Source organism: Mytilus galloprovincialis, chromosome 11 (genome assembly GCF_965363235.1).
Source record: "Mytilus galloprovincialis chromosome 11, xbMytGall1.hap1.1, whole genome shotgun sequence".
NCBI lineage: Eukaryota > Metazoa > Mollusca > Bivalvia > Mytilida > Mytilidae > Mytilus > Mytilus galloprovincialis.
Genome location: NC_134848.1, coordinates 20203336 through 20218015, shown reverse-complemented (window position 1 = coordinate 20218015; position 14680 = coordinate 20203336). Strand labels below are relative to the sequence as shown.

The 14680-nt window shown below is 34.1% G+C and overlaps 1 protein-coding gene and 1 long non-coding RNA gene across 2 annotated transcripts; one reads left to right on the top strand and one right to left on the bottom strand.

Annotated features, from left to right (window-relative positions):
- Window positions 1–202: 202 nt before the first annotated feature.
- LOC143051839 (WAP four-disulfide core domain protein 18-like) lies at window positions 203–3201 on the top strand. The gene is made up of 4 exons (XM_076224816.1): window positions 203–518; window positions 1342–1392; window positions 1995–2153; window positions 3067–3201. Exons 1-3 carry the CDS (start codon window positions 506–508, stop codon window positions 2150–2152), a joined length of 222 nt encoding a protein of 73 aa, XP_076080931.1. The 5' UTR covers window positions 203–505; the 3' UTR covers window position 2153; window positions 3067–3201.
- A 107-nt stretch (window positions 3202–3308) lies between these two features.
- LOC143051841 (uncharacterized) lies at window positions 3309–12803 on the bottom strand. Its single transcript, XR_012970919.1, has 3 exons — window positions 11602–12803; window positions 8234–8322; window positions 3309–3415 (listed from the first exon to the last, which is right to left on the bottom strand). It is a non-coding gene; the product is annotated as an uncharacterized LOC143051841 (long non-coding RNA).
- Window positions 12804–14680: the final 1877 nt, after the last annotated feature.

The following is a 14680-nucleotide window of genomic DNA, read 5'->3' as shown; positions in this document are numbered from 1 at the left end:
TTTTCTCTTTGTAGTCCTTAATTAGCAAATAAATAACAGACAAGTTTGTATATTTTTTTTTACCTATTACCGAATAACATGCAAATAATATGTTGGAACAAAAAGATAAGAATCATTTTTGTTCTTCTCAAAAATCAAGAAAATGGATTGCTGACTCATTAATGTTTCCACTGATCTCCAGATAAACAGACAACTTTGATGGAAAAGGGCGAAGAAACAATCAACAGCCTTATTTATTCTTTCAATCGTTTTAACTGATATGTATAAATATAGCGACATATTGAATATTATATAATATATGTATTGAAATCTGCATGTATGATTTCATGTTTTGTAGTCGTCCATTCAAGATTGTCGTTTACCAAAACAGCGTGGAGGATGTAAAGCAAGTTTTCTTAGATATTATTTCGATGTTCATTCGAAAAAATGCAAAACATTTAGGTATGGTGGTTGTGGCGGCAACGGGAACAATTTCAGGACTTTGAAAGAATGTCAAGAGAAATGTATGGCTAAACCAAGTAAGTATTATCGTTTGTCTATCACCTTTAAAATTACAGCACGTGAAATATAGGTATGCTCCCTCCATTTATGACACATCGTGATAGATCCCTTAATTAAATGTTGGAAAAATGGAATACGAAACTAGTACAAATAAACGAACGTCAATTGAACATCAAACCAACGACTATGAAAACTCGTAAAACAGTAGACAAACTTCTTTAGTTAATAAATAATCTTATCTAGATCAATTATTTGCTGTTAAATTTTACCATTGTTGATTAACACAATATGAGAATGGAAATTGGGAATGCGCAAATAAACTCATCATAGAAACCTGGATTGAAATTTGGATTTGTGCCAGACACGTGTTTCGTTTACAAAAGACGCTCAAACAGAAATAAGTTGAAAATGCCAAATATAGAACTAAGTTGAAGAGCAGTAAAGACCAAAATTCCTAAACGTTTTGCCAAATACAGCTTCTGTAATCTGTTCCTGAGGTAGAAAAGCCTCACTATTTCATAAATTAAAAATTAAGTGAACAGTTAATTTATAATTACGACCATCTTATTGAAAATTCTTTACAATACAGAAGTGTTTCACGTCTCTCGTTTTTCATATAGATTAGATCGTTGGTTTTCCTTTTTGTAGCCCCTTATAGCTGGCTGTACGTAGTCAGCTTGGAAAGATCCGCGTTGAAGCCTGTACTTTGATCTATAATGGTTTACATTTTACAAATTGTTACTTGGATGAAGAGTTGTCTAATTGGCACTTAAACCACATCTGTTGTTGATTATACATCAATTAATTAACACATACATTAAAGGGATTTTTACTTTATAGAGTTCTGTCTTCATTGTTGTGGACCTCCACCATGTTGTCATACATGTGATCGTAAGTAGAGATGTACTCAGCTTCATATTTTGTATATAATGTGTGCGATAAGTGAATTGTTAGTTTCGTTTATGAGTACCTCGTATAACTGTTTAAATAAACTCATCAAAGAAACCAGGATTGAAATTTTAAATTTTTGACAAACGCGCGTTTCGTCTATAAAATACTCATCAGTTACGCTCGAATAAAAAAGGTAAAAAGGTCAAATAAAGTTAGAAGTGGAAGAACATAGAGTTTAAACGCATTGATGGTAACAGGCTTCTTTTTGTTAAAATATTTTTATATAATATTTTTATGTATTTCCGCACGATCATTATATTTATATACATTGTATACGCAATAGTGGTAGTAAAAATTTTGTCAGGTAAGGCAACATACAAAATTCAAAAACATGAAATGCCTAAAAGGAAAAAAGGAAACAAATAACCACAATTTGAGGGTTTATAAAACTAGCTGGTAACTTTGGAAAGCCTATTTAGTCTGTTAAGATGATTTGTTTCCTTTTACTACCAAAATGCATTTTTCAATTTTCATTGTTTGATTAAAGTATACTTTTACGAATTCCAAACAACTAGGATACATGTACTTTTTATCTGTTTCAGAAATCGGGAATCCTGGTTTTTGTCCACTTGTACCACCGGGTACTGTCGGTACCTGTGTTATAGAATGCAGTAGTGACGAGGGTTGTCCAAGTGATAAAAAATGTTGCTCAAACGGTTGTGGACGTGTCTGTACCGTTCCAATAAGTCCTAGTAAATAATGTATGTATGTATTCTATTATTTTAATCAATATATGCAATGGGTAATCAATTGAAATCAATATGAACATGGAAAAGAAATAAAACATGGTATTAACAAAAATGCATAATTGGTAAGGATCGGTTCAAAATATACAAAGAAATGATCAAATCCTTATAACGTATGGTAAACAAACCCGTTTTCTAATTAGCACAAAAAAATGTTTGACAGCTGCGTGCAAACTTACTGTTTAGATTTTCGTTATTTTCATTTATACTCTACTACAATATATACATTTTAGCTGCTTAAATACAATTTTATTATATAATGTTATGCAATAAACATATATTCACCCTACTATTAGTTTTTAAACTTATTAAATATGTAAATGTAAAAGAACGGCGACAGATACCAGAAGGACAGTAAAACTCATAGATCGAAATAAAATGACAACGTCATGGATAAAAAAAAAGACAAATAATTGTACAAAAAGACACAACATGGTAAACTAAAGACTAAGCAACACGAACCCCACCAAAAACTGGGTGTGATCTCAGCTGCTCTAAAATGGTAAGCAGATCTTGTTTCACATGTGGCACCCATTGTGATGCTCATGTTATCACAAACCCGGTTAACAGTCTAATTCGGAAGGGTAAGCACATCCTGCTGCACATATGGCATATAATCTTATGTATATACTTCATGGGGGAAGACACGAGAATAGTCACACTTTTCTATGATATTTTTGTACCACTTATGACAATACTGAATTTGTTCTATTTGATTCGATATATTCCTTCCTTTCATGCTCGCTAATGCTCATTATGAAACATCCACAAATAAAATGCCTAACCATGCTAAAATGAGCATAGCGTATGACATGAATGAACTATTTCTTTATTCAATTTTTTTAATAAAGCATGTTTAATTTTGTAGCAACCTGTCACATCGGAAAACACCCGTTTTGCATTTTTTTGGAGCGTGGTCCTAAATAATGTCCTAAGGATTATTACTGATGGATTGCTGTTTGCTGTCGATGAAGTATTATTTCTAAAATAAATTGATTTTGATAAAACAAATGTTGTTTCTTAATCAGTAACAGGAAAGATTGAAGGAGTCTATCAACAGCAAACTTGACATAGAAAATGCACAAAGCACAAGTGACAAGTTTATAATAAACAGGTTCTATATTAAACTATCAGCTTTCCCATGGAAAACATCTGTGCCCTTCTTCTTGTCGGCTTGATCCATTACTCTTATGAGGCTGACTTCATACAAAATAAATCTAAGAAAGAAAGGAAAGAAGTTAGATTAGAAGATCTAATCGGAAGGTCCATAATCACATGGCAAAATCAAATGACAAAACACATCAAAAACGAATTGAAAAGAACTGTCATATTCCTGACTTGGTACAGGCATTTTCAATGCAGAACATAATGGATTAAACCTGGTTTTAAAGCGCTAAACCTCTCACTTAGATGACAGTCTCATCAAATTCCGTTATATTTACAATGATGCGCGAACTTAACAGACATAAGAAATAAAATAGTCAAAATATGGATTCGCTGTTGAATTAATTAAAGTCGTTTACAGTCATTTATGTTAAACATATCAGAAAAAATAAATTAGTCAGTTTTATCAAATTTCAGACAATACCACAGCGGTTAGTTCTATTTGATTTTGACATTTTTCTTGCAGTTAAATAACTTCAGCTCATTACTTTTCATACATTCAGGGTTGATGTGATCAGGTAAAATAGCAACTCCTCAATAGTACTACATAGACAAGCGAAGTATCTAAACTGAATTTATTGATCTACAAATTGACTGAAAGACTGAAAATAAGGGACTTTACGATATGACGTTTCCTTGGAGTTCGGTATTTTTGTTATTTTACTTTACAAGAGCTATTCAGATCAACATTTGTTTACACATGTTGTTGAACTTAAAATAGTATATTAGCCCTCACGTAATTCAAAAATACATGTGGTTATCCTATTTAATTTATGGTGGTGATGTTATTTGTCTAATTCATGTTTTATATGAAATGTCATCAATCATGGCGTAAACAAACACGGATCTTAAAATAAATGTAGAAAAAATCTTTCATGAATATTTAACACAAAGGCGTTAACATTATTTTACCTGTCAATATAAAGATAAGACGATCTCCCGATTTTTTTTGTCTTACCATACGCATAATAATGTGGCCAATTTGGATATTAATCGTTTGTGTTGTTGGTAGCGTCAATTGTAATGGTAAGTCTTATGGGTCATGTTTTAGAATAATTCAATTTAAAACTACTCTAAATATCAGCTCAACAATGTTAAATCTTTGCCGGGATTCAAACTTGTGCTTTTGGTAGGCAACACCACATGTACAGTGTCCATCTCTCTAAAACTCTAGGCAACCTAGATTGAACTTAATAATTCAGATTTCAGTGGACTTGTGTAACCTTTCCTCATCTTTAGAATCTAGAGTTGTAACACACAACATGATATATTACGCATGCAATGTAATTGATTGCAGATTAGCCAATTATTGATAGTGAAGGATCCTAAGATAAAGTTAATGATATACATAATGTTGGCGCCCTTTTTAGCTTGCTGTTCGGTGCGAGCTAAGGCTCTGTTTTTTTAAGACCGTACTTTGACCTATAATGATTTACTTTTATAAATTGTGACTTAGATGGAGGGTTGTCTCATTGGATTCACACTACATCTTATAATTATTAATAAAGACACTTTATCTTATTTTGATTACGTTCTTCATTTTCTGCATTGTTATCCTATTTACTTTTGTTTGTTAAAGAAATACAAGCAAATTGGAATCTGAATTGATAAAACTTTCATCTGAGATGGTGTCATTCTCATTAAATGAAATCTATTATTGAAATCAAATATCTTAATGGAGTCAGGTAAATATAAATAACTTGTTTATTCTTCCAACAGTCTGCCATAAAGGAACACCAAAAGGTCATTGTGGACTAGGACCGGGTGGTGCATCATGCCAATGGGGATATTATTGTAGGGACTCAGTATGCTGCCCGATTCGTAAGTAGTCAAAAGGAAGTTACTCGATACCAAAACATTGTTTAGGGGATAGACATTCGGTATGATGGATAACTCCTATGTTTTAGGTCACATGCGTATGTCTGACCTTCTCTATTTTGATATTGATTAAGAATCTCTGTTACATATTGTTTGCATTTAATAAGTACATACATATAATTGAACCAGCATTAATGAGAATTGGACAGCTAACCCTCACAGAGATTATGAAGAGAAGAAGGGGTGCTTTATAGCAAACGTCAAAAATACAAGGCTAAGGTTTAATTACGTCAGAAAGGTATTTACAAATACATCACCGATGAAGCACAAATATAAACAGTTAGAATTTGTATACTAATGCGAATTGCAGACTAAAAACCGAAATTTCACCAGAGGTTGTTTGCACTCAGGTCTAGGCCCTCTATACTATGGAGTGTGTGGATTTCAAATCCAAGTATGCACTATTCCAACGACGCATATGATCTAAGTATATTGTTATTTATGTTTTTACTAACATTTCACCGGGTACTTTAAAAGAAATAAAGCAATATATCTTGGACAATTATCAAATAATAGCAATGAAGAAACATTAGGTATAGGTAATTTTGCAATGACAATACAATATGTTCATAGTAAACCATGTATGGTATCATTTTGTTTCAATCGCAGGGTGAGGTTTATAATCAACATGTCTATTATATGGGAATATTTTTAAATACTGTTTGCATGTACCATCATATACAAACCACTATGAAATCAAATGTTGTCAAATAAGAATTGTGAAACAAAAATGTCATATACATATACATATATTTGTAAACTACTATAAATAAATGCGCATTTCTCTTGCAGCATATACACACATGAAAAAGACGAAATGTAAAACGTATTAAAAAATGTATCTATCCATTTACAAGGTATAAAATGTTTCCGCTTTATCTGTTGTTGTTGCTTTTAATGATTGACTAATTTTGTATTTGATAGCTTGTAAATATGGCGATCCGCACCCGTCTCGTACCTGTGGAATGGTTGTCGGATCAAATAATTGTCCGTATGGATATAATTGTATTGGAGGGCCTGCTGATGAATACTTTGCCTGTTGTCCAAATGGGAAAAGAGGTAGTTCATTATTTTAGTCAACATTAAAGATCAGGGCATACACATGTAGAAAATATCCGTCTCATTCCTATTTTTTTTTACCTTTGCGAAAAAGAAATGCATGTGAACGTCCCACTCAAGGATATTATTGTGTTCGAAACATCAATTATTAGGATGTAAAAAGGTAAATCACAAAAATACTGAACTCCGGGGGAAATTCAAAACGGAAAGTCTCTAATTAAATGATAAAACACATCAAATAAACGAACAACAACTGACTTGGTATAGGCATTCTCAAATTTAGAAAATGTTGGATATATAGTTTTACGTTTATATTTCGACATATTCGAGTGTACATGTTTTAGATATGTTTAATAATATGCTAAACATCAAATTGTACTTTTAACATTATTTTGAATAAATAAATATAAACCTATAAGAGTTGACGTAATTTTATTTCACAGCTGGCTAATCCAACTCAATAATCGGCTACATTGGTATTTCAAAAGTGCATCATGATGTCAGGAGAAAAGAACAAGAATGCATGGTAGTTATTATAGATGTGAATAGCTTGTTAACTGACTGTTTTATCGACAAAATATATTATGTCAACCATTTCATCAATAAACTATATTTTCAATTATGTATCTATCTGATAGCACTTGGTCATATTTCCGTATACATTTATTTAATGAAATTTATGGGGATTCATCTTCAAGAAGATCACTTTTACTCTTTAAGAAAAATGCTAGTGTTTAAATATTATGATGCATGGGTTCGATGGATAGACTTGTCAACATGTATGTGTTATCTAACGCATATCATCAGCCCAGTAGTTAGCACTTCGGTGGACATGAATATCAATTATATGGTTATTTTTATAAATTTACTGTTTGCAAAAGTGTGCATTATTCAAAATACTGAGGATTTTCTTGTCCCAGGCATAAATTAACTTAGCCGTATTTGGCATAACGTTTTGGAATTTTTGGTTCCCAATGCTCTTCAACTTTGTACTTTTTGGCTTTCTAACTATTTTGATCTGAGCGTCATTGATGAGTCTTATGCCGGCGTCACACATTGGCTTATAGACCGACGTGCACTAGACCTACAGGGAAAATTGACAAAATCTGTATACGTTAGGTGCACGCAAGAGGAACGCTAAGAAATCGTTAAACGCGCGTTGCATAAGTTTGAGGTACGTCGAAATGCATAAGTATTCGCTTGGTGAACTTTGAAACTCCCTGAACCTTTTTACAGCATACAAATTTTCATCTAGCTCAAGAGTTTGTGAAGCGTATACCTGTTCGCTACACGCATGTAATACATACGCTACAAGCGCGCTGAAAAGGCTACAGATAAGTTTGAGACACTTTTAGGACACGTTGTATACGCTTCAAGATCGTTTGACTGTTTAACAAACACCCTATAACTACACTTCCAAGAAACGCCATTAGCACGGATAAACATCCCAGATACGACCGTGACACGTCTCAAATATGTTTACGGGACGTTTTCCTTCGTAGCGTGATTTTTTTTTATCTACATTAGAAAAACGCTAGACATACTACATTTGAACGCACGATATTCTTATGTACGCTTCTCGTACACCATAAACACGTTTAAAGCTCGTTGTACACACGATACTGATATGATTGGCAAGTTGAATGCGTCCAAAAGTACTACCGTATTGGCAGCTTACATGTTTTTTTATCACGCCCGGCGTACTTTGGCGCTATACCCTGATGTGTGACACATGTATTATGTAGACGAAACGCATGTATCGCGTATTAAAATATAAGCTTGATTCTTTTGATAACTACTAACGTCATTACTCACAAATTGTTTTATGAAATGTTAGATATTTATTGTAAAGTTTGATTGATGATCAATTTGTGATAGAAAAGAGGTAAAACAATTGAGAATGGAATTGGGGAATGTGTCAATGAATCACCTACCCGACCATAGAACTGACAACAGCAGGTCACCAATAGGTCTTCAATGCAGCGAGAGACTCCTGCACCCGGAGTCGTCCTGCATCTGGCCCCTAAACAAATATATATACTAGTTCAGTGATAATGGACGTCATACTAAACTCCAAATTATACACAAGAAACTAAAATACAAAATCCTACAAGACTAACAAAGGCCAGAGGCTCTTGACTTCGGACAGGCGCAAAAATGCGGCGGGGTTAAACATGTTTTTTTGAGATACATTTAGCCAATGTAGAAAGTACACGCATAACAATACGCACAGTAAAATTCAGTTGAAGAGAAGTCCGAGTCCGATGTCAGAAGAGGTAACAAAAGAATATAAACAAAATGACATTAAACAGACTACTAGCAGTTACTGACAGACCTCAATTAAACTGATTGAAAGGTTATGTCTTCATCATATGAATATCAGACATAATCCCTCCCGTTAGGGGTTAAGTATTATACCATCATTAAATGTATGAGAAGAACATAACCCGTGTCATGCCAATGCATTTTCTTTTATGTGCGGCCGTCCCGTTCAAAATATAAAACTTTGAAAATTAAATACATGTACCAATTAAAAGTTTGATTCAGATAAAGTTGTGTATTGAAAATAAAAATGGGATATTTTTTAGAGGGCGCGGTGTCTTAGGTCCACATAACATATATAATATGTATATTTCAAATATACATGTATGTGTATCAACACTTCCTAAATAACGAGTTTGTAAATATTAGCCTGCGTGACGTAAAAACTACGAATAAAAAAAAAGAATTAAATGAGGTTGAATCATTGATTTGTATATCAATAACTACATCAGGGATAGTTGAACTTATTTTGACAAAACAGAACAAAACTTATTGCTAATAGCACCATTCTATTTCAAAACTCTTCTTATATGAACATTTCGTCCTTGAACATAATTACTTATTTATATATTGTCTACATGGCAGAAAATTCCTCTCTTACTTACCTCAACTTACCTCAAATATCTGTAAAAAAAAAACCTCAGAGGAAAGTCAAAACAGAAAGTCCCTAGGCTAATCACATGGCAAAATCAAATGAAAAAACTCATCAAATACGAATGGACACCAACTGTCATATTCCTGACTTGGTACAGGCATTTTCAAATGTAGAAATTGGTGGATTAAACCTGGTTTTATAGCGTTAAACCTCTCAGACTGATCAAATTCCGTTATATTTACAATGATGCGTGAACTAAACAGACATAATAAATAAATGGTCAAAACATGGGTACAGCAGTCATCATCGTGTTACAATTTTAAAAGAAACAATTTCGCGTGTCTGACGTTTTTTCAATACATCTCGTGAGGTTTTTTGTCAGATATTAACGCATGTTAAAATTAATATGTAACATGCAGGTTAAAATGTGTATATGATTCATTTTACAAATTGTGTTGAGGGAAATAATTGCAGTCATATCAAATACATAGAATAATATCCCTTTTTGTTTGTTTTTGATACTGACTTTATCAGCAATAATATCAACGAGCTCGGTAGGGCGAGCTGACAAAAATCAGATATCAAATTATAAGCATATTACACATGCATAATGTAAAAGCTGGGCAAAGTGAAACATGCATAAATTAAAGCAAGCAAGCTAACAAGAATAGAAACGCAAATTGAATGTATATATATATATATATACAACTCGTCTAAACATCAACCCAACAATGTTAGATCTGTAAATTTGCTTTCGCACATTTTTGGTTCTTCCCTCGCCGGGATTCGAACCCATGCTACTGTGATATCGTGACACCAAATCGCCTGCACTGCAGCCGTCCCGCTAGACCACACGACCACCTGGGCTCTCAAAAAAAGAGCTTTCGCTGGCCATGTGTTACCTTTCCACGTCAGTTTTAATCTAGCGGCGTACTACAGTACATGATATAAAAGGCATGAAGATATTATTGTTACAGATCAGCTAAATTTAGCTGATCTGTAACAATAACATCTTCATGCCTTAGCATGGGTTCGAATCCCGGCGAGGGAAGAACCAAAAATTTGCGAAAGCAAATTTACAGATCTAACATTGTTGGGTTGATGTTTAGACGAGTTGTATATACATTATGTGCACAGCCATGTATCACCATCTCTGATGGCGATCCGATGGATACATCTGTTGTAGGGTTGTCACTGACTCAGACGTACTTATATATATATATATATATATATATACATGTAACTGAGTAACTCACTCATGTAAAAATGAATTGGTATGAATCAATGAGACAACTCTTCACAGTAGACGAAAAGGCAAAGAAATCATTAACAATAAGTCATTGTACTGCATTAAACAATGAGCAGGGCCCATACCGCATTAACAACAATAAGTCTTTTTACTGGCTTCAACAATGAGCAGAGCCCATGCCGCATTAGGAACAATAAGTCACTTTACTGCCTTCAATAATGAGCAGGACCAATACTGCATTAATAACAATAAGTCATTTTACTGCCTTCAACCATGAGCAGGGCCCATACCGCATTAACAACAATAATTCTTTTTATTGCCTTCAACAACTAGCAGAGCCCATGCCGCATTAATAACAATAAGTCACTTTACTGCCTTCAATGATGAGCAGGGCCAATACTGCATTAATAACAATAAGGCATTGTACTGCCTTCAACAATGAGCAAAGCCCATACCGCATTAGTGAGTAATTAAAAACCCAAAAAGAAAAATGTTATAAAACATTTTTAAACAATCAAACGAGAAAACTGTAGGCATAAATTATACATGTATATTTTTCTTTATAGTAATGCCGATTGAAGTGTATCGAACAGTATTAGGAAATATTAAAGACTGTTCAAAGAATTTGCACGTGTAAATAATCGAAGCCATCGACAGCTTGGATTTATTCTAAAGCTATATATATAGCATCATCCGCCACAAAATTTGTCCTTTGTCTTCGAATTCTCATATAGTGTATTTCATTTACGTCAGATGAGTCAACTAACACATAGTGTATAGTTGTGTATATATTTAGTGGTATCATGTTATTAATTGAGATAAAGGTTGACGAACTTGCACTTAATGCCCTCGTGTGTATCTTGTGTGTAATAGCGCTAGGTGCGTCTTGCAAATGACTGCATGGTTATATAAGATATTGTACATTAAAGTAGGGACAGGTAAAAAGGCCACAGTGCGATCATATTGCTCATGTGAAATTCAAATTAAATATATCACATCAAATTATAATAAAAAATAGTCCTTTCAGTAAATCTTATCTTTATCACTATCATATCAATCTTATTCATTATGAGATAAATATAAATTAGCATAATTATACGCCACAAAACATCAACTTTTTTATAAATTAAACATACCAAGATTGATGTTTGACGAAATCTGCAAACCGCTGGAACCAGGTAAGGAATTCTTTGGATCAGTGCCAGTGGTTCTCCTTTTGAATCGTGTTTTCCTTGTGCATCTTGTGCCGTGTGGAATTCTAAATGGGGCTCCTGGTGTGAAGATTTTGTTCTGCTATTAAATGGATCACCGGTCAATAAGCCACTGACAAATTGGAAGCTGTCCCTGTCATTCGTGCATTGTATAAGTTTTATGGCGAAGATTCATTAATTAAATTGTTCAATCATCTTTACACATCCACACATGTCGAAAGAAGCTGGATGTGTTCCTCGTGTTGATGGCATCGGATCGTGTGGTGACAGTTCGGTTTACCTTTTAATTTCGTCATTTGCTGGCACTTACAAATGAAAATCCTTTCTTGTAGAATTACCGTCTCTATGATAGTTTCATATAAAAATATTGGAATATGATATGCGGATGTCAATGATTTTTTACGATTACATTTTTGAAACTTTTACATATCTGGCTACAAGAGTGGCTAGTGCAATGTAATGCTGACGAGTCACGTGACGTTGATTGGCGGGAAACGAGAACCGGATCCGAATGATGCAGTAATCATTTCTCTTTAATTAAATTGGTTTATCTTATGAAAGAGATAAACCGTATTATTCTTTTTGTCGGCAATTTATCTTAACAGTCTAAACTTTTTTGGTTGAAAATATGAAGTAAAATGAAATATATTTTTAAAAACTATTTAAGGGGGTTCGCGGGTCTAAATCATTTATATAGGATTTCTCTATATTTTTCTATAAATGAACTTTATCTTATAGTTAATAGAAAAATAAAATTAAAAAGTGGGGTCACCGTTCATTTGCGCTCACAATCTGCCTTCGAAAGAAGCATACATTTTTGTAAAGGTGTTTTTTTTCTGTTGAAGTAATAGGAGAAATAAAGGTAATATCGAAATAAAAAAAAAGAAATTTATTACAGAAATCGCTAAAATTTTACAATAATTTAGTTTAAGTACAGCTTATATGGAAATTATATTAAAAAAGATAGGTCACCGATGAGTTGAAAAAGATATTTCAATTTTAGAGCCAAAAAATGGCATTTTTCCACCAAAGGGAGATAATTTGGAACTTTTTCAATGATGTATACATTTTGAAAGTCATCTGGGGCCAACGCGAATTGTTTGTTTTGAATGATTTTTGTACCACATGATAAAGTAACAACTACAAAATGAAATAAATAAAATTTGTAATGAAAAACAAATGTTTGATTTTTTTTTGAAATTTGTATACCCTCGAGCCTCCTTAACGCGGACAAAACAAAATGTGAGTCTTCTGTACTGAAACATGACGCATATTTCGAGTTTCAAATCCTGTCAATTATCTTAGACATATAAAATGGTAAGATCCAATGGGAAAATGTACAAAACGCCGATGAATTATATAATTTTCTAATTTTTTTTATAAATTCCTTGTAATGAAGGATATGGGCAAAACGTGGCACACTAATAAGAAACGACAATAACTTAAACGTGGGCATGTCACTTTCGTTGTTGATGTATAATGTAATGTAATCCTGTATGAAATATGATAGCCCATAAAAGTTGTGGTTTCATAGAGGATATCCTGCAAGAATATAAATGTGTTGTCCATGAAGGTATAAACACTTAATAAATAATTTAAAATTTGTTATCATTGTAGCAGTTCTTTTCAATGCTCTTCATCTTCGTACTTTATTTGGCCTTTTTGTTATTCGAGTGTCACTGATGATTCTTTTCAAAATAAATACAAAATTTCAATCTTGGTATCTATGATAAGTTTTTATATATAAAATTCGCATGAAAAACTAAACAGACAGTGCAATACATGCAGAATACAAACCCAGCAATGTATACCCTACAAACCACAAACCCGCGTGTCATCTACAAAATAATCATCAGTTTCGCTCGAATAAAAATATTAAAATTCAAAATAAAGTAGACTTTGACCTATAATGGTTAACTGTTTACTGATTGTTACTTGGATTGAGTGTTGTCTCATTGGAACTCATACCACATCGTATCATACAAAGTGATGAGCAAGGATGACATAACACTGCAAAAGACTGTAGTACCTCGGGGTCGTCGGTGGTGCTCTACTGGCGAAGGAGACAGATCCGGAAGACGGAAGAGCTGCGTTCGGGATCTGGCAGTCGAAAACCTAGAATCAGAAGCAACACAAACGCTGTGTAAACCCCTTAATTTTTCTGCAAAACCTTTGTAGGTAATTGTGTAAACCCCCAATCCACTTCCGCCACGTATTGCACAAAGTTGACCTACGCAGTTCAGCTTCCGTTTACAAAAAGAAAGAAGAACTATTGTAAGTGTCAAATTAAAAAAAAAAACACACATACACTTGCCCTTTGAGTATGAGTATCCCATTCAAGCAGTAGAAACACCCAGAGCCAGGGAGGCACGGTCACCATCTCCATTCCAGCATCTCAATTTTCAAGATTGTGGGGAACTTAACCGTGGGTTCAGGGAAGACATCGGGGCCCACCAGGACAAATGGGACAGGCCCATGATGCCGTATGGGGGTACGAGAAATTACAGATATGAAGAGGAAACACCTCGATCCCGATATAACAATGCCGGGGATACAGCCACCATCAAGGGAAAATGTCGAAAATTGACTCCATCATGGAAGGGCCCCGGGGTGGTGGTGGAAAGTCTCACGCCATACCTTTACCGGGTCAAAATGAAAACGGCAATGGTAGTGGCACATCATGACCGGATTACGTTGTGTAAGGATAGGGAAGTCCCCAATTGGTGTAAAAAAACTAACAGCCCAAGTAATAAGTAAAAATAGGATGGAAATGGAGGAGTTGGGATCCAAGGAAAAAAAAGGTAGGAACATGTATTGCTCATGCCGGGGACAAGATGATGGGGTCTAATGATCAGTTATGACGAGTGCAGGGAATGGTTTCATGGGCGATGTGTGAACATTACTCCCGGGGAGACTGACGGAATGGACGCCTATCAGTGTCCTGGAGGTTCGCTCTCCACAGGAGTGCACGTGTCCAGGATCTCCCTGCACTCTAAGGTTAAAA